Here is a 26146-nt window from a genome sequence, read left to right on the forward strand (position 1 = left end):
TACAAGATGTCCCAGATTTGCTTAAGAGACGTCTAAATCTGTTGTTGAATGTTGAATATTATTGAAAATATTAACAAATAATAATAATTACAAAATATAACTAAAAAACGAATCACAAAATATGAAGAGAGCAATTTATGTCCATTATGCCCTGCTTAATCAAAATATTCTGGATCCTGTATGTAGGCCTATTAAGTCCTAGACTGGGATTTAATATTTGTTAACATTGTAATTTACTTCCTGTGAAAATTTGATTGGCCAATTTCACCCATGACAACAAATAATTGTTCCAAGTGTTTCTCAGTCTAGAGGTGATCCATACACTTCAACCTCACACGGTGTGAGAAATTCACTTCGTCCAGGGATAACAACATTGACTTAACGTCCTTCCTCCCCATTACAATCAAAGGAGCTGGTAAAACCAGGATCAATGGAAGTGATCACAGCACATCTGAAGAGGAAAAGAAAGGGAGAGAGTTGAGAATTTTGGGAAACTCTTCTAATACATTTCCAAGATAGGATGTTTCATTGGACGCACACGATTGGCCCAAAGGTAACTTCCAGTCGTGTTTGGTTTTAACATAACAATTTATTTTAGATTTAATTTTTATTAATATAAATTTAGTACAATTCATATAAAAAATCCTATAAATTAAATTAAAACTACCCAACAGTTCTTGATTCTTTGCGGAGGTCTACCGGAAGTTAAGTTTGGGCTACATAACGTTTGTTTATGTTGTTGACGCCAACTTTAAATGCAACTGCAATTCTCAGTATTGCAGTAAATTCTCAAAAAATGCATCATTTGGAATCTGAAATCATGTACCTGGAATTATCATTGCCATTGTTATTCAGACTGTTTCCAATTCTGATTTCTGCCCCAGAAAAGGCGTCGCCCCTGTTTGTAATTGCCACTGAAAATACTTTGTGATTTCGTGGGAGGTCAAGTCTCCACCAAGGATTGAGGAATTCTTTAGTACAGGAACACGATCCATGAAAGTAATTACTGTCTTTGTTTCCATCAATAGCATTAGATGCAATGTTGTGCTCATACGGGACATTCTGTGTTGCTACTCCTCTTAAAGCCACATTTTCACCTGCAACAACAAAACAATCGGATGCTATATAAACTATTTAATGTCTTTGTTCTTCTTACATTCACTACTTACATCCACTAAAGCTTTCCTGCAGCTCAAAATAGAGCATTGAACAGCAAAATAGTTAAATATACCTTTTACTGTTTTGTCTTTCTCTGCTGGAATGCTTGGATCTTTTTAGTGCCGTGCTCTTATCAATAACAACTGAAACAAATATAACTCTTCATAATCTCACCCTTGGGAGCTGGGTACCATACACTTCAAGCTCACAAAGGGTAAGAACCCGATTGACCCCAGGTATGACCACATTGACGTAACGACCTGAGACTCCTTAATTCCACTTAAAAGTCAGGGAGTAATGGATGTAATCTTTCCAGCCCTGTATATGAATAACAGCAGGCAAAACATTCAGTTTTAAGTGTAAAAGTGGCTGTGTAACCTCATTAGTATAATCTTTGATCATCAGCAAGTTTTCTTACAAAGTGTTGCTGTTGCCTTCATTCTCCAGAACTGCCGATGTGTATCTCGGCTCCATCAAGCCTTTCGGGACAGTAGTCTTTTCTGTTAGTGATTGTTATGGAGGTCACGATATACTAAATCTAACCTCCACCACGGATGATTTTGCTCGTCAGTGGCATTACAGGATCCATGCATACAGTATATAGTTAGGGTCACGATTACTATCGATGCCATTGCTTGCATGACCGTTTTCTGACCAAGGGTTTACAACCTATAGTCTGACTGTGTGGCCTTGCCATAAAGCAAGGTTTTGGGCTGAAATTAATAAAGCACTATAGTGAAATGTTATAATAAGTAAACTAAGAAATAAAAAAGTATTAAACTGTGTAGCATTTGGTTTATGATGTGTAAGTAAGAATAATTACAATAGTGGGTTAAATTTATTTTTTATTTATCATTTAAGCGTTTATTATTAAGATATCTTCATTTGTATTGCTTATAACAAAGGATATATGCCATATTGAAACTACTTCAGAGTTTAGCAGTGGTTGTTTATGTAATACAAGGCATCACAAATGTACAAAGGAAAAACATGCACATTTCCATTGTCCTATGAGAACATCAAGACAAATTTTATTATTAACTCTTTCATATAACTTTTATATTACCTTTAACTCACCTATATTTTAGTCTCAGAATGAACCTTTTTAAATGACAATATGCTGTAAAGAGTAAGAAGTGTGAAAGGTGCTCCTCACCATGTTAATAACAAAAACAAGCAATGGGACAGCTATAAATACACATGTTTTTATGGCTTTTAAATGTATGACTTTTATCTAAACAGTTTATCTGAGATAAACAATATCACAACTGTAATAAAATGTATTGTTTGTTGTAAATAAATGCTGTAATATAACAGCAACCGACTATTAATGTGTTTCTGGTTAATATCCTCTTTTGGAGGCTTGACAGTTCAGTGCATGTCATTTAAAGCAGATGAAAAAATAAAGAGTGAAACCATGTTGGAATGTCATGAATTTGGCACTGGAATAAGAACAATAAAAATTAAGTAGCTACAAAATGGTACTTTACTGTATTTTAACTGTATTTTGGTCTATTTGTACTTCAATTTTATAATACTGTAATTTACTGTAATACCTACAGCATATTGACACATTACTATTAATTATTACTTATTGCAATAAAGACTACTAATAATATTATATAAGTAAGTATATAAATCTATAGTTATTAATATTGTAAAACTACTATACTTCAGAATTGCATTATGAATCAAAAGGCAATCCAAGCAATGTTTGTATCAAAATATTTTTATTAAATCATTTCATTGAAACGTAGTATCTGGACATCCTAAACCTGGGATGACTTGCCTGGGAACATCACAGATGACCCAATCCAGCTAAACAAGCAATGATTTGACTGTAACACAAAAAAGACACATATAACAAAATATGTAAGCCATAGAAATAAGTACAAATTGTGCAGGAAATGGTGAAAGAAAATTCAGTAACACTTTACTATAATGTTTTATTAAACATTTGTTAATGCTTTAGCTATTATGAACTAACAAAGAACAATATTTTTTAGCTTTAATAATATTTGTTAATGTTAGTTAATACATATTAATTGTATTAGCAAATGTTGAAATGTATTAAGATGAATACTGTTAACAAATGGAACCTTATTGTGTTACTGAAAATATATACGTATACTGTATCCTAACAGTATATTTTTACATTTAAAAGGAGATGCAACTAATATATACTAATAAACATGGTATTTATCCAATAACAAATACAGTCATTTTACCTTGCTTACCTTTGTAATCACACTTCAAACAATTCCACAGAAAATAAAACTAACCAAAACCCTCATTTGGTTAAAATAATCTAATTTTCCCGCTCAATCAAAATTACCCAGAATACATTACGAACTGCAGTATTTTACTGTAATGTAGAAATGCGGTATGTACTGTGCATTTTTACAGTAATGTGCTGCTAAATCTACAGCAACATCTAACAGTGTAATTTTTATGGACGTGGATAATATTTATGACTCACTGGACAGTAAGAGCACAAACTAAAACTTTCTCGACCAAATTTCAAACTTAGTAAACTTGGCAACGTATCAGTTTACAGCAATGGCATCTGAATTTGTCAAAGGACACGCCAGTGCATGCAAGACAGCGACATAACAGTGATTTTGGTTTAATGATCCTGAAAAAGCCAGGAAAAGTCAAAGAGAAACATGCAGTCAGGACAGTATAATCAACTAATATATGAATTTGTACTAAAAAATAGATAGCATATCTAGAGCTATATTAACTACAAAACAAAGTAATTAACCTATTTGAAAGGCTTGGATACATTGTATGACCTTTATGACCAATCTGACCTATTTTACCTGATAGTTTAAGGTTTAACCCCTCCAACAAGACACTGACAGAAACTCTGACTTTTTGCAGTCTGTGCACTGTAATCTAACAGTCGGTGGGCTGTGAGTTGGGAGGCAAATAACCTGTTAACTGTCACAAAATGTATGGAGAATATACATGAAAAATTCACATTCCAAACTTAAATGGTTGTAATTCATGCTTAGAATACAGTCCTCTTTCACAAATAGGTCACTGTCACTTATTGCTAACCAAAAATTCACTTAATTGTCACAATATACATCATTTATATTGTAAAAAACTGGACAGATATGTATTTTAGAAGCTTAGACCTTTATTTTGATATATTGTTTGTCATGATAGTTAACATTTATTTGTGATATTTTTAAGTAAACTTTAGTGGTTCACTGACTGTTAACATGTTAAACAAATAAATAATACATTGAAAAACGATATCACAAATTGTTATGACTAGATGCTGGCTGCACCTGACAAATAGGGCAGAAAATAATATGTTCCTCTCCGTATATACAGTATGTTTGCCCGTGAATTTTGCGGAAAAAAAACACATCGTGGCGCTGTTTTATCTTGATTCGAACCACTAGGACATATCGCGAGATCTCCTCAGCAAACGACTCCATCGTCGACGGTTGCGCAGGCGCAGTTTCATTTTAAAACATTTTGCTCTGTCTAGCCTCTCTCGCTAATAAAGAAACAATGGCGACGGCGGCGACTGCAGCGGGCGGATCGGGATCCGGAGGACCATCAGCCGGTCAAGCAGGGGCCGGTTCCTCGATCGGACGGAAGAAAGACGGAGGACCGTCTTCGAAGTACTGGGAGAGCTCGGAAACGGTGTCCCAGCTGGAGACGGTTCGGCTGTGGATCGGGAAACATTACAAAAAGGTCTGCAGCTCGTGCGGCGTCCGTTGAATGGGGGGCGCGCGCGCATCACACAATGGCTACAAGAAGCGTTACGCGCGCGTGTTAATAGTTTATTCGTTAATATAGTTGATTATACTTAAGAGTCAAACCGGAGTGGTGTAAAGATGACATTCGAGCATTAAACTGACGTTATTATCGAGAAGTTTGAATGTTGTGTTGTTTTGAGTGACAATGTTTTGGGATCCTCAGTTACGCTAGCTCTCGTGCTAACATTAGAGCTGCCATGATGATGGCTGTCTCAAAATCTAGTGTGCTTTGTCTCTATTCGCACATTTTCACGCCTTTTTATGGCATTTTTTGGTTTAAGAAGAAGTAATCATGGTGCTCTAGGATGGTATACCCTGATGTGTTCCTTACAAAATGTACGTTACTGTTGTTGCAACGAAGTACAGTTTACAAAGTTCTCAGATCATAATACTCTGACACTTATAATATATCGAAGTGATAAGCATGTTAATATGTCATATATTTATATGTACTAACAATTTGCATGTCAGAGAACAGAGCTATTTGTCCAAAAACCATAGTGCTACCATGGTTAGTGTTAAGGTAGTTCTCTACACAACAAAAACAAAACATACACACGTGGTTAAATAAGCTTTTGAATACTAACGTTAGATGTGGACTGGTTACACAATGTATTTATTTGTGGGGATTAATCTCATGTTCAACATTTGTATGTCGATTCGATCCTAAGGACTTTCTTGTGTAGGTGTATGAAACGCGTTATAGTATAGTAGGGGTGTAACGATACACTCAGCTCATGATTCGGTACATATCTCGATGCTGGGTTCACGATACGTACGCATCTCGATATTTTGAACAAAATTAAAAAATGAAACTGAAATTCAAATAACATTTATTTTCAAAATATTAACAATTTCAGTAACTTATTTTGTTGCACATACAACTTAAACAATTTTGACATTTTAAGGCTTAACTGAAATTAGAATTAAGATCAGTGTCAATTTTGACAGCAAATTTTGATTTGGTTTTAGTCATAGTCTTTTGACTAAAATGCAATTTAGTTTTAGTCATCCCAATTTATCATAGTTTTAGTCTATTTTTAGTCTACGAAAATCTATCTGGATTAACAGAATTGGTGTAATTAAATGTTCCATACAAAGATTTAACTGTTTCGACATAATTTACTTTACCTTGGAATTAAATTAAACCTGGTCATTACCTTTATTTTTCAGAAAAGTTGAGTAACTACTGGGTATGCATTGTTGTAACACAGAGAATATTAGACCATGAACGACATGTAGCAGTTCATTCAGTCTCATTTTGACTCAATTGACTCGTTCGTTCAGTGAAGGGCGTGTTCATTCAGTACATTCAACCAATGAAACGCTCTGACAGAGCTCACGCTCAAGCGCTATTGGCTCGTGTCTCTTTGAAGCTGCGCTGTCTTTGACAGTAATGAATGAGAAAAATCTTTCAAAAAGACATTACATAAACTGCATTACATTTCTTCAATCATGCAAATCACATACTTGTTTTTTAGCATGTCATTCGATCTTTTAATCTACAGTACGACTCACTTCATCGCTTCTCTGATCGGAACAGCGCTGGTTTCTTTTGGCTTACTTTATGTTGCATATCACGTTATGCAGCAGCTCACGTTAGCGGATAAATTAACATTGACATTAACGTTTGTGCTGCCTTTGTAATGAGTTCCAGGGTGACTCGCCTGCAGTCACGCTTTAAGTTTGCTGTGTTTTAACGGCAATTGTGAAGGAAAATAGGACGCTTTGTAAACCACTTGGAGACACAGATTGTGTCTTGTGCTTCTCTCTCTACCGCATATGAGATAAGCACACGTGACGTGCTGGCGCAGAGTAGGTAGCTTCTTGACTGCTGAACAAATAGAATTAAACATATCGTAAAATATCCCCATGTCTCTACGATGCGCATCATAACATTTTTGGGGTTACGTAATACGAAGTATCGTTACACCCCTATAGTATAGATTTGTGTCTGATCAGTCTCCTGGTTTTGTTCCTCAGTATGTCCAAACCGACTCTCCTACAAACAAATCTTTGGCTACGTTGGTGGTACAGTTGCTGCAGTTTCAAGAGGATGCATTTGGGCGTAGAGTCAGCAATCCTGCCCTTACCAAGCTACCAGTAAGTTTCTTTGTGCATATTTAGCGTTTCATATCTGTTACACACATTAATGTGTTCATCTGTCTCTATTTCAAATGAATCGACAGAGGTTGCAGTTTCAGCATAAAATTAATGAGAAAGTAAACGATTTAATGGCTCGAAAATTTTGAAATTCCATATTAAAGCTTTGTTTTTTTATTTTCTGCCTTTCTAGGCAAAGAGCTTTCTTGACTTCAAATCTGCTGGAGCTCTATGTCACATTCTTGGGTCTGCATACAAGTTCAAGAGCGAGCAGGGCTGGTGAGTAGAATCTCAGGAGAATAAAAAAGGAAGATGCGGTGATGAGCAAAAAGCAACTGCTCTTCTGTGAACCTTAAAACTAGTTCATTAAAACACAGTTATGCCATGGTTACCACCTGTACGATGAATTGCTATGCGTTTCTTCAGGAGGAGGTTTGATCTCCAGAACCCATCCAGAATGGACAGAAATGTGGAGATGTTTATGACTATTGAGAAGACACTTGTTCAGGTAGTGACCCTTTTTTAGCGCTCCACTCACACGTTCATAATGGGATTCGGTGTCAATGGAGCTTTGAATTGTCTCTGAATGGTCTTGATACATATGTTGTTCTTTCCTGCAGAACAACACGTTGACTCGACCTATTGTGTACATTGTGTCTGATGTGGAGCAAAAGCAAGCCAATAAGCTCAAAGACATCATCAAGAGACATCAGGTATTAGAACTTGTCAGGTTTGCATGGATTAGAGTTTGGTTATTCATGTTTTCAATGTCCTGTTGTTGGGTGTTTTTTGCATCTCAAGGGAACTATCGCTGAAGATAAGTCGAAGGCCACCCATATTATCTACCCATCCCCGGCCCAGCTGGAAGAAGGTTGGTAGTTTTTTTTTCTAAAAGTTTCATAAATTGCATATTGTGAATATCACCCACTGTCACCAATGGTCCATTCTTTTTGGTGTTTGGTTTGCATTGACCTGACCATGTTAATTGTGGTTCTTATTTTTTTTTTAGAAGAGTGGCTACGTCCTGTCATGCGCAAAGACAAACAGGTGTTGGTTCACTGGGGATATTACCCTGACAGGTTAGTAGTGCGGGACGTTATGGTAATGCACGATTTTAAAGGGATAGTGCATCCAAAAGTAAACATTCTATTGGTTTCTGTTTGATCAGGACCTCGAAACGTAGATGCTAGGTAAAAAAAAGTGAAGCTGTATGATAACTTCCTCTGTATAGTGCTGTTTTTCATCAAAGTTTGCACATGGGTTTGTTATACTTGCAGTTATGACACATGGGTATCAACAAATGAGGTGGATGGAGATGTTGAGGATCCACCAAGCTCTGAGAAACCGTGGCGGGTGAGGCGTGTTTCTATAAATGCTCAGCTGTCGCTTTAGATCACTAAATTATAATACCGTACAATGTGACACAGCCTTGGGATTTGTATTTTAAGTGATGCAGCCCTGCATCAAGATGAAATTTCCTGGAATTTGCTCAGTACGTTCTCCGATGCCCTCAGGTGCATGCTAAGTGGGTCATGGACACGGATGACTTCAACGAGTGGATGAATGAGGAAGATTACGAAGTGGATGAAAACAAGAAGCCTGTGAGTTTCCGCCAGCGGATCTTCCCAGGGGAAGAAGTGGTAGGTCCCGGCAGGATCCGTTTTGTCATTGTCTGTGTCTGTCAGTCATCCTCTCAAGCTCTTCCTCGCTGCTTCACCCTCACGTGCCTCACCCTCCCGCATTTCCCCTCAGCACCCCCTCCCCCTTGTGTGTAAGATCGTTCCATTCTCTCATTCTCGCTCTTTCTCTCATCCTTCACCCCACCATGGTTCTGATCAGTCTTCCCGTACACCTGATCGCAAGGACCGCAAGTCTCTGGCCGGTGGCAAGAAGAGGCGGCGCTCTCCGTCCCCACCCAGCACTCCTGTGGAGTCTCGCAAGAAGGGCAAGAAAGGGTACGTTTGCTCATGAAGAACAAGCATACTAGTATCCTGTTATGCTTTGCACACTGTTTACCCTGTGCCCAAAACAGTAGAATGTTTAAAAATAAACTTTAGAAATGGGATTCCATGAGCCGCATTTGAAGTTGTTTTTGAGCCTTAAAGACCTCATTTTTTAAAGAGGCTAACTGTTGTTTCTCAAGCAGTAATCCTGGATCACAGTGGAGGCGTCGTGGACATCAGAATGACGATGAGCAAGATGAAGATCTCACAAAGGATATGGAAGATCCATCCCCTGTGCCAGGAATGGAGGAGGTTTCATTGCCAAAAAATGGTAAGTTGTGGTGTTTTATTGGGGCTCTTGATAAGTCCACAAATCTAAAGCGGTGCTGCAGCATTGATTTTAGATGATAACCCGAAGGTTGTATTTTGGAATTTTGCAGGGAATGATCTTTAAGTGACCATTTTACACGTAATCGTACCCCTGTGTTGCTCGAGGTGGCTTGCTCTTATATATGTTGTATATATGATAGACTCAATAGGGCTTTTCACACTTGAAATGGTTAACCCTGGGTTATTCTAAACCCCAGGTAAACAGAATCCTTAGTTATCTGTTTCACTCTGTTTATAATTTACTAGGGGTTAAGAGATAACCCTGGGGTATTCTTAACCTGATGTTTCACACTGTACATCACTAAACCCTGGGTTAACATTCTTATTTGCATATTTGCGGTGTCAACAGTTAGGGCTGCTCGATTATGACAAAAATCATGATCACGATTATGTTGGCCAATATTGAGATCCCGATTATTTAACACGATTACTCGTTAACTTTTAAAACAACATAGAAAAATGAAAACTTGGCTTTTAAACTGTGAATTCAACTGCAAAATAAATGTAAAGAAATAGCACAGCTGAAACACTGTAAAGGAAAAGGGTGCACTGTGGATTTATACCACAAGAAAAGAGAGGATCCTTGCTAAATGGAATGCAGCACAATAATCGTTTTGCCTCGATTATTTTGTTTTTGTAATTGTTGAAGCCAAAATTGACGATTACGATTAATTTTCGATTAATTGCACAGCCCTATCAACAGTCATGATTGGATAAATACTGCAGCGTCAAACTGACTGAATAAAAATAGTGCGTTGTCACTTTAAATAACCGAATACCTCGTTGTTCCAGCTCTGGGAAAAAATGACGCCTCGCAAATCCTTTTTGGCTGTTTTAAGCCTCCTAAGACGTTACTTAATCAAATAAATAAAAAACCTCAAAGGATTGTTTACACCGCGCACGGAGTTTCTGTGACTGTGCACAACTTGAGGTAAATGAGGTAAGCGCTGTACAGTTTTTGATTAGGTGTACGTTGCTAAGCGTCTCTGGTCATATCATTCTACCCCCCGCTTCGTTTTCACCTGCTTCGGAGCAGGGTTTCATAACCCCGGGTAAAATTCCGGGGTAACCCGGTTTAGAATGAAGATAACCCGGGGTTAAGCACAGTGTGAAAAGCCCTAATGTGACTTCGAATAAAAATAAGCAGTGACATACAGCCATTTTCACAAAAGCCTACTCGAGATTCAGTGCATGACTAAAATAGACACTGTGGCTGCAGCCCTACTTTCATTGTCCTACTTTACATGGAAAGCTTTTAAACGTTATTAAATTGTCTGTCTGACATCCCTAATGTGCTCTTCCTTTCTGCCTGCAGCCAGTCAGAAGAAAGACAGTGAGAACACACCAGTGAAAGGGGGAACGGTCACAGATTTGGGTAAGTATTCTGTATGGTTTGTTGCCGGCATAACTGACATGTATTGACAAGGCACCGGGAATGAATGGGTGAATTTGTTTTTTGTTTTAGGTGACCAGGAAGATGATTCAGTAGCCTCTGGTGGCAAGGTAGAAATTATTGTAGAATGGAAATGTTTCTTGTTATTTTAACAGATGTACAGTGTTTTGTTTTTAACAGCCTGGCTCTTTAACCAATATGCTGTTTTTTTAATGTTTTTTTAATGTTCATAATCTGTATTTGAAAGGAGGATGACGAACAAGATAAAACGGCGGTCAATCGTCTGATCGACTCCGAAGACAACGTGACTGAGCAAACCCATCACATTATTATCCCTAGTTATGCCGCTTGGTTTGACTACAACAGGTATGGGATCCATCCACTGTCGAGCTGCTTTTCTACTTGGTTGTTTGCACAGATGTAGTGTTAAACACATAAGGCAGGTAACAATTACCATTTGCGAAATAATTGTGGAAAATGTTTATCTGCCAGATTGTGAACATAAAGATTTAATTTATAATTTGTTCAAAAATGGTGACTTTCAGCAAAATTTAATAACTGTATCTGCTTTAGAAGAGCAGGAGAAATTATTAATAAATCATAGCTACGTTTTATACTTCACAATACAGACAGGAGGTTAAACGTGTTTGACCTACTTTGGGAGCTTGATGGTAACTGTATGAGATCTGTTAACTTTGAAATTCTCTTCCAGTATACATGAAATCGAGAGACGTGCCCTACCAGAGTTCTTCAATGGCAAAAACAAATCTAAGACTCCAGAGATGTAAGTCAAGACTTATCCTGTCTTAAAGATACAGTTTGTAACTTTTTTGCAGTAAAATATCCAAAAACCACTAGGCCAGTGTTATATATTTTGTTCATTTGAGTACTCTCAAATGTTTGCAACTATTTGCAAATTGTGAGAAAATTGTAATTTTAACCAGTGACACAGGCCGTGTCTGGCTGTCGCCTGTCAACGGCGTCATATCCGTGTTACCAAAAACACTAGATGGTAAGCCTGCAACCTTTAGTAAAAAATTGCGGAAAGCAGAATATAGGCTGTAGGGCTGTCGCGATAAACCGACGATGAATATCACGTGATTTATACACAGCTTTTGAGTGATGTACGGGAAAATGCTGCTGCATCCGAAAGCCAGAGGGCGCTCTCTTGTGCGGAAACTCCAAATACGCACTGCAGAAGGTCATAACGGTCTAGAATCTAGGAAATGCCCATGGACATCTTTTTATCACTGTTACTCAAGCCTCATCAGGTATTTTTATGATAATAAAGTATATTTATAATGATCATGTTTGACAGGTGTTGCTTTTTCAAATGCACATTATAAGCGACTCAAACTCGCACTGCTTTTAGATCGAGCAGCATTTCCTACTGGTCCCAGAGCCGTGCTTCACGGACAAGCTACGCATTAAAAAAATTTGATACATTGCATATCGTAGCCAGCTTGATTGCAATAGGATTTAGTGGTATCGCGATAAATTATCGTGCAGCCCTAATAGGCTGTTATATGATTGGCTGAGGTGCCACGCATGATTCGTGTAAGCCAGGGGTGCCCAATGTCGGTCCTGGAGGGCCACTGTCCTGCAGAGTTTAGCTCCAACTAGGCTCATGTGTTTGATTAGGGTTGAAGCTACACTTTGCAGGACACCGGCCCTCCAGGACTGACTTTGGACACCCCTGGAGTAAGCCGTTACGCTTTCTCTAGACCTTGCATCTAATAACACAGTCTCTGGCGTTACCCTCGGTTTCCGCTTTTACTGCCGTAGAAACCATGACAACACAGTCTCGTGGACAAATGTGGAAGTATCAGTTTGGAGCGTCTATCAAGCAACTATCTTGTTTTGCGCAGTCGTTATGGAGCACATTTATTCGTTACTGTTTGCAGCTGGTTCTGTCAACAAAGGCATTTTTACTAGACAGAGACGCTGATCTTGCATGTATTTTACTAGACAGGTGAGCAACGGTTTAGATTCCTTTACTAACAGAAAACGTATGGTTATATCGATCAACAAGGTTAGTCTTATTGTTTGAATGTCTTTTTCTTCATTTAGCACAAATGTCCTGTATATATTTACTGAACAAGCGGTAATTGTTTTTAGATGATCTGACTAAATAGTAATAAATTCATTTTATGAATGACATCTAATTCATTATAATGAAATAAAATCACGTCATCAAACGCAACATTTATAAAACTTTATTACTTTACATACATTTCTCATTCACGTCTGATTGATTATTAGTGGTGGAGTTGAAGACGACAGTTACCATTATCTTCACAGCGTCATCAAGCTACGCCGTTGTTGTTTTGAACATATCCGTTTTGAATGTGCGCCCTCTAGCGGCGTATTTTACAAACTATCTTTAATCTTTCCTTAAAATAAAAATATAATGAATTACATGAATGCTGCATCGATGAGTTGCTGTCCTATAATTCCTGAATGTGTACATGTCTTGACTGTTCTGTTCTGTTTATTACAATTTTTAATAGATATCTGGCTTATCGTAACTTCATGATCGACACGTACCGTCTGAATCCTCAGGAGTACCTGACCTCCACCTCCTGCAGGAGGAACCTCACTGGAGATGTGTGTGCGGTCATGAGGTGAGAACTCTCATTCATGGTCCAGTGTTTTTTCTTTGTTTTGTTCAGACATTTATTTTTTGTACTAATCTGTGTGTTTTTCCCCAGGGTTCATGCCTTTCTGGAGCAGTGGGGACTGGTGAACTACCAGGTTGATGCAGAGAGTAGACCCCTCCCTATGGGTCCACCACCAACCCCACATTTCAACGTACTGGCTGATACTCCCTCTGGTTTGGTACCATTGCATCACCGCCCCCCACAGGTGAGGTTTAAAACAAGCTTTCTCATGGCATTTAAATGTTGTAACCGAACCAATTTATGGTCCCGTTCAATTTGGATTAAAATGAAAACCCATAGCTTTGGTGTGTCCTCTGTCTATGAGCATGTGAATCTGTGCCGTGTCATAAACTCTCTGGGGTTTTCTGCAGGTTCCCAATGCCCAGCCGATGCTGAACTTCCCAGAAAAGGGCAAAGACAAGCCTACCGACCTGCAGAACTTTGGTCTCCGTCCAGATATATACTCGAAGAAGAATCCCAAGGCAAGTGGCTCCTGTTCTTATAGCTGCTGTGTAGGGCTGAACGATTAATCGAAATCGAATCGCAATCGCGATGTGAGACGTTGCGATTTGCTAATCGCAAGAGGCTGCGATGTGGAAGCGATGTGAAAAATAAGAAACGCGTCTGTTCCAAACCCGCTTTGAGTGGCATTCTTGCTAACCAACTGAGTGAGCGCACCTCTGTTATGTCTATCAGCACTGCCCTAGCCAACTGCGTAAACATCCGACATTAAAAAAAAAAAAACATAAGGCAGGAGAGAGAGAGAGTGTGTTATTATGGCATCTGCAGAGTCAGATCGATCATATTAGGCAAATAAATACTAAAGAACCGTCCAATTCAGAAGACCGCACACACAGCCTGCACACACTCGACACTTCGCCGCGTCTTGCGGACGAGCCGTTTAAACCTGATGCGCACACACAGCCTGTGTCATACTCGCGCGTCTCGCGGACGAGCCGTTTAAACTTGATGCGCACACACAGCCTGTTTTGTAATGACGTTTATAGTACTTGAGTCCGGCTCCATACGGGCATCTGGCAATATGGACGAGGCTTGACGCACGCGCGCACCCTGTGTCAACTCACGCCTATCTCCGCGTTTCAAACAAATGTAAATTCTATCTAACTGTTTTGCTAATTTCACTTGGATGAAATGAAACATTCAGCACATTTTCAACTTGTTTTAAAAAATCCCACATACTTAAAAAAGTATAAATCAGCCTATGTAACCTATGAACTATTTTAATAATTCACTAACACAATAGAAAATGTTAGAATTTAAGGGTTACAATGGGAGTTGTATTTGTTTTAATGGAAACTATAATAGTGTACACTGGTATTTGGATTCTATTGGTGTGATGTAATCTGGAAGTTGGGGACCAATATTTGAATAACGCCCAAAAACACACTACAAAAATGAATTTTGTAATGGTTTTAATGGAAACAATTAAAATTCTGTAATGTTTTTTGTTGTTGTTTTCTTTCAGCAGGGTAACTATACCCATATTGTGCTCCACACAACAATATTGAGCTGAAGCTTGAATTAGAAAAGTTAAAATCGCAAATCAAATCGCAATCGCAATGTCTGTCAAAAAAATCGCAATTAGATATTTTCCCCAAATCGCACAGCCCTACTGCTGTGATTCTTTGTGTCTTCCATCGCTCAGGATGTGATCGTTTTTTTGTTGCTTTACAGATTAAGGGAACTGCTGGTGGCAGAGACTGGACCGAGCAAGAAACTTTGCTTCTGTTGGAGGTGAGATCAGACTCTGATTCAGATCTTTGGTACCAACATCTTTTTGGCTTTGTTTTTCCGTTTTGCCATTTTCTTCATTTTTTATCTTATATTATACCTGTGCTTGTATTTCCAGGCTCTGGAGATATACAAGGATGACTGGAACAAGGTCTCGGAGCACGTGGGCAGCCGTACTCAGGATGAGTGCATCTTGCACTTCCTGCGGCTGCCAATAGAAGATCCTTACCTTGAGAGTTCTGAGGCCTCATTAGGACCTCTGGCCTACCAGCCGATCCCCTTCAGCCAATCAGGAAACCCAGTCATGAGCACTGTTGCGTTTCTCGCCTCCGTGGTTGACCCACGCGTGGCGGCAGCTGCTGCCAAAGCAGCTCTAGGTATGTACTGTATGTCTCTGACCTGTATCAATTTTTGACACATTTTCTCAAATATCACTATGCTGTACAACATTGAGCTCTTTTGTCGATTTAAATACCCGTGATTTGTATATGGTATTACTGGACGTTGTGTTTATAGAGGAGTTCTCTCGTGTACGTGAGGAGGTGCCGACAGAGCTGGTTGAGGCTCACGTGAAGAAGGTGCAGGAGGCGGCCCGCAACACTGGTAAAGTGGACCCCTCGTTTGGTCTGGAGAGCAGTGGTATTGCTGGCACTGCCCCCGAGGAGCCAGAGAAGACGGGTAACTACTTACAATAAAGTCAGAAAACTCATTATGGTTGGCAGGTGTGTTGAGTAATACCTGCTGCGTTGTGTAATACCTGCTGCTGCCACCAGATGGCATCAGATTAGTATGTTTGAACCACTTCAGACAAGGAGGGTTTGCGAAGAACTCATTGACCCTAATCAGCTGTGGATGGGCTTGTGTAGATCTAGAAATTCAAATTAAAGATACAGGTGCTGGTCATATAATTAGAATATCATCAAAAAGTTGATTTATTTCACTAATTCCATTCAAAAAGTGAAACTTGTATATTATATTAATTCATTACACACAGACTGATATATTTCAAATGTTTATTTCTTTTAATTTGATGATTATAACTGACAACTAATGAAAATCCCAAATTCAGTATCTCAGAAAATTAGAATATTACTTAAGACCAATACAAAGAAAGGATTTTTAGAAATCTTGGCCACCTGAAAAGTATGAACATGAAAAGTATGAGCATGTACAGCACTCAATACTTAGTTGGGGCTCCTTTTGCCTGAATTACTGCAGCAATGCGGCGTGGCATGGAGTCGATCAGTCTGTGGCACTGCTCAGGTGTTATGAGAGTCCAGGTTGCTCTGATAGTGGCCTTCAGCTCTTCTGCATTGTTGGGTCTGGCATATCGCATCTTCCTCTTCACAATACCCCATAGATTTTCTATGGGGTTAAGGTCAGGCGAGTTTGCTGGCCAATTAAGAACAGGGATATCATGGTCCTTAAACCAGGTACTGGTAGCTTTGGCACTGTGTGCAGGTGCCAAGTCCTGTTGGAAAATGAAATCTGCATCTCCATAAAGTTGGTCAGCAGCAGGAAGCATCAGAAGCGTCTCGCCTGGGCTAAAGACAAAAAGGACTGGACTGCTGCTGAGTGGTCCAAAGTTATGTTCTCTGATGAAAGTAAATTTTGCATTTCCTTTGGAAATCAGGGTCCCAGAGTCTGGAGGAAGAGAGGACAGGCACAGAATCCACGTTGCTTGAGATCCAGTGTACAGTTTCCACAGTCAGTGATGGTTTGGGGTGCCATGTCATCTGCTGGTGTTGGTCCACTGTGTTTTCTGAGGACCAAGGTCAACACAGCCGTATACCAGGAAGTTTTAGAGCACTTCATGCTTCCTGCTGCTGACCAACTTTATGGAGATGCAGATTTCATTTTCCAACAGGACTTGGCACCTGCACACAGTGCCAAAGCTATCAGTACCTGGTTTAAGGACCATGGTATCACTGTTCTTAATTGGCCAGCAAACTCGCCTGACCTTAACCCCATAGAAAATCTATGGGGTATTGTGAAGAGGAAGATGCGATATGCCAGACCCAACAATGCAGAAGAGCTGAAGGCCACTATCAGAGCAACCTGGCCTCTCATAACACCTGAGCAGTGCCACAGACTGATCGACTCCATGCCACGCCGCATTGCTGCAGTAATTCAGGCAAAAGGAGCCCCAACTAAGTATTGAGTGCTGTACATGCTCATACTTTTCATGTTCATACTTTTCAGTTGGCCAAGATTTCTAAAAATCCTTTCTTTGTATTGGTCTTAAGTAATATTCTAATTTTCTGAGATACTGAATTTGGGATTTTCATTAGTTGTCAGTTATAATCATCAAATTAAAAGAAATAAACATTTGAAATATATCAGTTTGTGTGTAATGAATGAATATAATATACAAGTTTCACTTTTTGAATGGAATTAGTGAAATAAATCAACTTTTTGATGATATTCTAATTATATGACCAGCACCTGTATATGCTACAAAGAACCCCCCCCTCCATGCTCACCTATGAGCTTTAAGGATTTGGCTAATTTGATCTGAAATCCATATTGTGTTAGACACTCTAGTCCTAGATGCGATTGTGCTTCTGAAAACAATGGTTGCTTATTCTAAATCTTTTTAATGTCATTCCCCCTCCACACTCCCGTGGCTCGATGCAGCGCTGGCAGATGGGGCGCACAAGTATGGGAGGGGTTGAAACTGGGTCAGTTAAGTGTGACCTGGTGTGACTTGTCGTGCCAGCTTTGACTTTGCCGCACACACACCTTATCACTAAAAGCTCAAAACATAGCCGCTCGCTGAAGCGTCCGTTTCGGTTTCCATATATGCCTAATTTCCTCATTCAGCTGTGATGCTCTGTTTGTTCGTAAGGTCATAGCGGTCCCACTATGTCGTGCTGTTGTGTCTCATCTAATGGCTGTGTGTTTTCACGTGTCAGGTGCTTTAGAGTTCAGTGTAATAGGTCGACAGAGGCCATGGCACCGTGTGTTCTCAGGCAGGGCTGATTTACACCCTGCAGCTCACCATAGCACCGTTTACTCCACACTTACATGTGGACCAAATCTGACAGGGGAAATATTAATGTTTTTAATTATGATCTAGGAAATGTGCGTAATTACTTTTTCTCCAGTATAGACATTTAAAATGTATTTAATATTTTATCACATTTTTTTCTGATTTCATGTATTTGGTGTGATGTGCTTTGTTCTAATCATTGTCTTTTTTTGTCCTTGCAGAGACAACAGAGACTGAGAAGATGGACACAGACTCTGACTCCCAGCAGCCAGATAAGGTCAGTTTTGGTCCAGCCCCCAGAAGCCAGATGTACATTTCCATGTGATTTACTTGTCATACAGACACTTAAACGTCATATGCATTACTCATAATATATGACTCAGGCGGAGTCCAAAGATGAAGCTGAGAAGCCCAGCGAGTCTGCGGAGAAGCCGGCAGAGGTAGAAAAAGAAAAGAGCGAGACGACAGAAAAGTCTGAGCCACAGGAGGAGGAAGAGAGCGAAGGTGGAGAAACAAAGACAGCAGGTACAGATTCTGACAGCCGAGTCTGTTCCAGATTCTCACAGGCTTAATGTCTGCCGTTTGGTTTCTCATGCCTAGCTAATCTCTTAGGTCTTTAAAGATCTACCAAACAGAACAATCACACTGACATCTAATAATTCTGGCAAATTAAATATAGATATGCCCGACTGCTTACATAAAATGTGTTTGAAGTAAACAGAACAATGCATTGTGACGGAAGGTGATGTGCTATATGTTTGCTCCCATTTTTAGAGAAAGACAAAGAGGAGGCCATGGAGACCACAGAGGAAGAGAAAGAGGCAAAGGAGGAGAAGGAGGAAGGAAGGAAGCTGGAGTTAGATATCGAAGAGGGCAACATTGCCACCGCTGCCGCAGCTGCTCTGGCATCTGCTGCGACCAAAGCAAAGGTAACACATCCAATGCATGGACTTGATTTGATATTTAAGAACTCTTTGCACTAACAAACTGAGTTTTACGTAGGTGGTTCCAGTCTTTATACCTTTTGTAATGCCAAGTTCATTTCATGCGGCATCTCATTGTCTCTCTCTTTTGTCTCAGCACCTGGCAGCAGTGGAGGAGAGAAAGATCAAGTCTCTTGTGGCTCTGCTGGTTGAGACTCAGATGAAGAAGCTGGAGATTAAACTCAGACACTTTGAGGAGCTAGAGACCATTATGGATCGTGAGAAAGAAGCGGTGAGTCTTGAACATGCCTGGTGATAAAATAAGTGCATATAATGATATTATGGTCAAATGGCTAATTTTGTGTTTCTTGCATTGGTTTTAATACATTATAAAAGTATCATGAATATGGCACAAATGTCAATGCCAAAAATCTTAATGGTCCTCAAATAGGCTTTATATATAGCCAGTGAAAATGGTTAAACTTATCAAATTCACTGGTGTAAATACAGAATGCTCTTCATTTTCTGCCTTGTTCTTGTGTATCTTCCAGTCTTGTGTTTGCACACCTGGGGCGCTCTCCACAAAATGTCTGCCCAAATGCAGCTGAATATAGTAACCTAATTTAACCACTGTAAATAGTGCATGAATGATGTGTCTTTATATAGCCCAGTGTCCAGACATTTATTTAATGCACCTTTGATTTCAGTTAAATGTGCTTTTGAGGAAGACCCATGCGGTTATTCACAACATGATTTACCAGTAACTCTTGTAAAACTGATAATGTGCTTCTCACTGCCTTTTGTTGAAGTAACTAGGCATTGTTTTTATATGTAGCAGCCAATATAGATATCCAGGTGTTGGCTAGACTCCACACAAGAGATTTGTTTAGGAGCACTTTTAAAACCTACTGCCGTTCTGTTCTAAAGACCTGATGTAAAAACACTCCAGCTTATGTTTATATTTATACATTTGAAAGACGCTTTGAGCCTCTATCGGTTTGAGCTTTCTGTCACCTTGTACTGTTATAAATTCAAGTTGGATCTTTCCGTCTGTCTTTAGCTGGAGCTCCAGAGACAGCAGCTCCTGACCGAACGACAGGCATTCCACATGGAGCAGCTGAAGTATGCAGAGATGAAGGCTCGTCAGCAGATGGAACAGCAGGCGGCTGCAGCTGCGCAGCAGAACGCAGGAGGCCATCACGGACCTCCACCACACGGCCCACCTCCGGGCATGCACACTGGACATCCCGGACTCCCCGGCCCTGGGTATCCCCCCATGCATCATGCCATGGGTCCCCACCATGCCCCTCAGTCAGGTCAGCACTTTTCCTAAAAGCTTTGATGACTTGTATGTAGCAAATCTCAAATATCTCTTGTTGCTTGGTGTAGGACCAATGGTTGGACCAGGACAGCCCATGCCAGGTCGGATGATGACTGGACCTCCCCCAGTTGGCCCCCCACAGGGTGGCATGCCCCCTATGATGGGACCACGGCACCCTGGACCACTCAACGGCATGTGTGAGTATCCTTTCTGTTTCAGATTTTGTCCTTTCCTATATTACTTTAAAGCTGCATTAAACCGTAATTGGTTTGCTTCTTACAGATACAGGTCCACCACCTCCTCAACCTACACAGCCTGATGTGATGCCTCCTGTCCCAGTGGGACCTCCCATCTCTGCGCCCGCTCCTCGTGCTGCTGAAAACTAAACTGTTGCCCTGTCCTCACACATGTACACATCTGCACACAAATACACACAGTCAATCGAACATTTTACTCCTTTAAATCCAAATTAATCCTGGTTCCTCTGAACCGCTCGCAAACCTGATGGGTGGGTCATCTCTAAAGCCTTTTTCTCCCAAGCTGAGCTAAGCACTCACCTCCTCACCCATAAACATCCTCGCATGCTCAGGGCACAGGAGTACAGTTGTTCCTGCAACTCTTGGCTAGTAATAGCATTGGCTACTGTTTGTTCTGTAATGTATAACACCGCGCTGCTAACGCTAACAGACTCCTGTGTTTGGGGAGGAACACCTGCTGTCGTCTGGCTCCTCTTTGTAATGTGACTGAAAGAATAATATGTGTATATTGTGCTAAGCCATGTAAGCTAAACCCTCTGAGACTGGAGCACAGCTCTGTTGTGAGTCAGTGCTCCCTCTTCGAAAACACACTGTAGATACGAGCCGGTCGGCAGCCTCCTGCCCTACAGGCCTGTGATGCGCAAAGAACCAGATCTCGCCACCGTTTTGTTTGTCTGTGGTGCAGTGTTTATCTTAACAGGGTTCCTAGTGGCTTCTCTGAGCTTCCTATAATATTTACACCCTCACCTTGCTAAGAATCTACCTCACCGGTCGTTTTCCACCTGTGCACGGTTTGTGTTGCTATATTGCTCAGACTTGCTTTATGGTGCTTAGTTTAGTCAGCCACACTGTGACCTAGTAATGCTCAGGCTAGAGCGGAGATCAGCGAGCGCTCACCCTATGGGGCGTAACTTATGCCATAACCCCGGCCAAGCGGTCCCTGCTGTCCAGAACATGCAGATACTCCGCTTTAGAGATGTACCCACATGCGCCAAAACACAAAACACGCCACATGACAAACTCCATTCGTTCACACTGAGAATGATAATGGAGGTGAACATGGTATCACACTGAAATGACGGAGGACCTTTGCTTGTTTTAGGTGTAGCTAGCCCTTTGTGCTCCTCCCTTAGGTGCTGACAGAATAGCTGCCCTGCCTCGCTCTACCTCTCTCACTTTACTACCTCTTTTCTCTCTCTCTCTCGCGCTCTCTCTTCCTATGGCTGTTGTCTCTCTTTTGTGTGTGCCCATGTGACTGCTGCATTACTGCTGTGTGGAGGCTGTCGTCCTCTTCCTCCTCAGGTGAACCAAGCCCCTCTCTTCATCACGGCCCACCCCGCTACACACACACACACACACACACACACAGATACACATGCATTTCCTCTTCTAAAACTTTCCCGGCTGTATATCACAGGAGACGGGTGATTCCCTATCTTCCTCATCCCGAATATATATCTTTTATTGCTTTTTATTTTATGGTAATGTATTTTTAAGAAAATAAAGATTGTGTAGACTCAGTTATCTCAGTTCTTGGATGTTTGTAGCTTTTTCTTTTGATTTTTACCCAGCACATTGGTACTGAGACCTGAACACTGTCAAATAAAGTGGGTTTCTGTTTTTGTAGGACTGCTTATCTGTTTTAGTTTAGTTTGGATATAGCCTAAAGGAAAGAAAACGCATTTACTACAGTTTTTTGCATTGTGGCATTTTATTAGAACAAAATTGTTTGGATATATTACTTGCGTGCGAGACACTTTTTGTACATTGTTACATGCGTTTTAGTGTTACAGTAAAAAATACTGTAATACTGTGACTTATTGTCTTGTAAATGTCACAATGCAAATCTTAATGGTCCTAAATAGGGTTCTTTTTTATTTTGGGGAAAATTAAGCTATTCTGTGGGTTGGTATGACCTGCCATTTTAACTTTTATATGGCAGTCATTTGGCAATATGTGTCTATTTGAAGTAGAAATTTGATATATATTAGACCTGTATATATAACAAGCTTGTGGAGTGCAAAAGTAAAGCTTTGACCTCACAGTGTGTTCACTTGTTGGGTTTTCATTTTAAATATGATGTTACTTAAGGGGAAAAGCACATATGATTATAGCAATTTCATGTAATGCTAACCTGCATAATCCAGTTTAAAATGTTCTTGGTAGCTGAAATGGCTGTGAGATAAAACGGTTATTCATTTTAAATCTCCTATCTGTTATAGAATGTATGACATTAGAAATGTGAAGTAAATGTATTAGTGATCGAAATAATCAGTCTTGTGACAATCATTGGAGTTGATTGTAAGCAGTTTGTAGTTGCCATGAAGCAACATACCAGCTTGGTGAATAAATATATGGGGCCAGTTGCATAAACACAGCCGCTAAATTAAGACTGTCTTAACTATTCTCACAGACCTGCCAATGGAGTGGGATCACTGTATTAATATTATATTACTCTTGTAATACTCTAATATACTATAAATAATATAATATAAATGCCAACCAACTTTTGGAAACCAGTCTTTGACCTGAAAAGAGCTTATTTTAATTTACAAAATCTATTAAATTATATTAATTAATGCGTTCAAAACAAGTTGGTGCTTGATAAAAGGTTTTAAAGCAATGGGCCCATTTTTCAAGATTTTTACAAACTGAACAGATAATTACTCTCAGGTCTGACTTGTTAAATGGTGAAATGTGATCAATATTTTAGGTGTTTTCTCATATTCAACTTTTACTAGCCTCATATAGGTTATCCCCAAGGCTTTTAGTACCTCACTGCCTCTGTGTGGATATTAATATTTATGGCTGCTATTTACATTTGGTGTAATGACACCAGATGAGGTCCAGGTCATAAAACCGTGCTTGAGGCGTGCCAAAACGCCCAATGATTTCAGGACATATTAAAACCTCCTCCTCTATAACTTACAGGGAATCTTACCGTGGCCGAGAAGTGCAAAACAAAACCACAAATTGCAAAACTAATAACAAATCTAAAAGCAAAATAAATAATCCAAAATCATGATCATGACACTGCATGCATGACGACTCTGCTCATGCATGCAGTGTGAAACAGACACACATCTACTCCTGCATCGCCCGTTTCAACTTTATTAACAAAATGTGGCTTTTGAACCTTAATCAATGAATATGCGCTGTATCACATATGCACGTCCTTTCTCATTGTGCGTCCTGGATATCTTGATTGACAGGAGTTTCATCCAATCAGCAGTAGCTATCCCATTTCAAGAAAATACCTACCTTTTCCGGTTTGACTGATTTGTCGTTGTGTTTTCTGACTTGTCGTTTTGCTTTCTGACATGTCGATGTGGTTTCTGACTTATTTTGTTTCCCGAATTGTTGTTGTGTTTTAAGATTTGCTATTCTGTTTTTAGATTTGATATTGCGTTTTCAGATTTGTCATTTTGATTTTGGATTATTTATTTTGCTTTTAGATTTGTTTGTAGTTTTGCAACTTGTTGTTTTGTTTTGCACTTCTCGGCCAGGGTAGAATCTAGTGCTATACAGCCTTTGTGTGAAGGCTCTTATTTTTGATGAGCACAGTCAGAACATTTCTTGTTTCTCCATTATTTGTTTATTTTGTTGACAAATTTTTTTGTTACATACTTATTTAAGCCATTATTTTATAATACTGATTGAGATACCTATATTCGGCCATTTTGAGATATGTATGTTTTTATCCATTATTTCAGTTTTAGTCTTATTTCTAAAATCTACTTTCATTAGATTGAGTAGCCTGTCAGGGGATAATGCATAGTTTCTATTTTTAAATTCACAGTAAATTGGGTAAATATGGTGTAAAATACATATGTGTTGAGAACTACAATGTTCAATGAAATAAATATATAGGGCAGGAGTTATTGGATTGTGAGAAGTGGCTGTTAAGAAGGGAGGGGTTGAGAAATGAGAACCAGTAACACAGATTACAAAGACTTTTATTCTCTGGATGTACCAATAAATAATTTATATGGAGAACATGAATTATTGATAGTTTATCAAATGATGAAATTTACTCAACCTCATGTCATTCCAAACTTTCTTGTTTTGGCAGAACACAAAAGAAGATATTTTAAAGAATGTTGGTAACCGAACAACATTGGGCCTATTGACTTCCACATTTCTCAAAATATCTTCTTGCATGTTCCACAGAACAAAGAAAGTCATACAGGTTTGGGTGAATCAATTATGGAAGAATTTTATCACTTTAAGAAATGAAATTGCCCGCTGCTACAAGATCAGCAGATTCTGTAGCCATCTTTAAGAACCGTATGAAAACACATCTCTTCACCTGACTGATCAGTTCTGACTTCTATCTCTTTTCTACTCTTTCAAAAAAAATACTGTTTTCTACTCTGTATACTGTGGTAGGCTATATGAGACCTGTTTTCTTTTATTGCACTTATGCTTTTTGTTGTCCTTATGTTGTTCCAATTGCTTCCATTGTTTCCCTCATCTGTAAGTCGCTTTGGATAAAAGTGTCTGCTAAATGACTAAATGTAAATTGGTCATTTTTACATATCATGTTCTGTCAGTATTTTATTGACTTTTGATAAACCCATATTGGTTGCTCACTTGTTTAAATGTTACATAATTATCCCCTTTTATATTTGTGCTGCACCAGCCCTGTCATCACCGATGAGATGAGGTCATTCTTTAAAAGCCCCTTTTTCCTCCTTTCAACCCATTACTTTTTGCCCAGTTTTCTTTAGCAGGTTCCTCACTGACTTCATTCCTCTGCCAATTCTTCTTTTTCTTGGCTCTTCATCGTCTCTGTCCCTCACCACCACCTCCTCGCTCGTCCTTACATGTTCTGCCGTCAGTCTTCATCCATCACTTCCGTAACCATGGCGGCAGGTCCAGAGATGTGTGAATAAAGCAGAGGGTGCTCAGTGCAGCTTGATCGTGGCACTGGCAGAACGCACTCTACGATAGTGCTGCAGGAAAGAGAAGTGCTTTGGAAAGCTTGTTTTTATATTCGTCTACTAATACATCGCACAATTTCTTTAACTAACGCTCAAAAATTGAAAGCAATATGGGACCTGTATAATTGTAAGGTAGAAGCAGGTTTAAGGGAGAAACGTTTGATTCTAGGGAACATGCATACTAATAACCGTGTACCTTGAATGCCCCGGAAGCTGAAATGTGTTTGCTCAAGTGAAGAACAGGTTTACATATACAGAAGGCTAAATATGCACTGCATATTTGAACATCTTCTACTGTTAGTTTGATTTCCTCGCTGTGTTCCCTGTAGGATTGCAGAAACTCCAAATCTAAAGTCTTTGAATTAAAACAACAAACAATGACAGCCTGTGTGTGATGTGCAGATGGCTGGAGCTCCTGGGCTGCCAGAGACAGTTGGTGTGTGCGTGTGTGTGTGTGTGTGTGTGTGTGTGTGTATTCTTGATCGAATATAAAAGATACTTTCCTTGTTTCCTAAGCACCATCGCTTCAGTT

General features: G+C 39.6%; 2 protein-coding genes across 5 annotated transcripts; one reads left to right on the top strand and one right to left on the bottom strand.

Annotated features, from left to right (window-relative positions):
* Nucleotides 1–300: 300 nt before the first annotated feature.
* si:ch211-215k15.4 (fucolectin) lies at nt 301–1751 on the bottom strand. The gene is given in 5 exon segments (XM_057339726.1): nt 301–451; nt 827–1100; nt 1335–1516; nt 1605–1691; nt 1693–1751. Coding segments are annotated over 5 exon segments (753 nt in total).
* A 2893-nt stretch (nt 1752–4644) lies between these two features.
* smarcc1a (SWI/SNF related, matrix associated, actin dependent regulator of chromatin, subfamily c, member 1a) lies at nt 4645–22191 on the top strand. 4 transcript variants are annotated; one of them, XM_057340300.1, is made up of 28 exons: nt 4645–4872; nt 6921–7040; nt 7234–7319; nt 7467–7548; nt 7661–7753; nt 7842–7911; nt 8050–8119; nt 8318–8393; nt 8555–8680; nt 8880–8995; nt 9184–9314; nt 10689–10748; nt 10839–10876; nt 11014–11132; nt 11479–11550; nt 13277–13390; nt 13478–13631; nt 13798–13908; nt 15122–15181; nt 15297–15555; nt 15695–15856; nt 18392–18447; nt 18554–18695; nt 18945–19099; nt 19251–19385; nt 20154–20409; nt 20483–20611; nt 20697–22191. In XM_057340300.1, exons 1-28 carry the CDS (start codon nt 4687–4689, stop codon nt 20798–20800), a joined length of 3282 nt encoding a protein of 1093 aa, XP_057196283.1. In that variant the 5' UTR covers nt 4645–4686; the 3' UTR covers nt 20801–22191. The 4 variants fall into 4 exon arrangements, with proteins under 4 accessions (XP_057196283.1, XP_057196284.1, XP_057196285.1 ...); XM_057340301.1 differs by having other exon boundaries at nt 9187–9314; XM_057340302.1 differs by having other exon boundaries at nt 8904–8995.
* Nucleotides 22192–26146: the final 3955 nt, after the last annotated feature.

Source organism: Triplophysa rosa, linkage group LG8 (genome assembly GCF_024868665.1).
Source record: "Triplophysa rosa linkage group LG8, Trosa_1v2, whole genome shotgun sequence".
NCBI lineage: Eukaryota > Metazoa > Chordata > Actinopteri > Cypriniformes > Nemacheilidae > Triplophysa > Triplophysa rosa.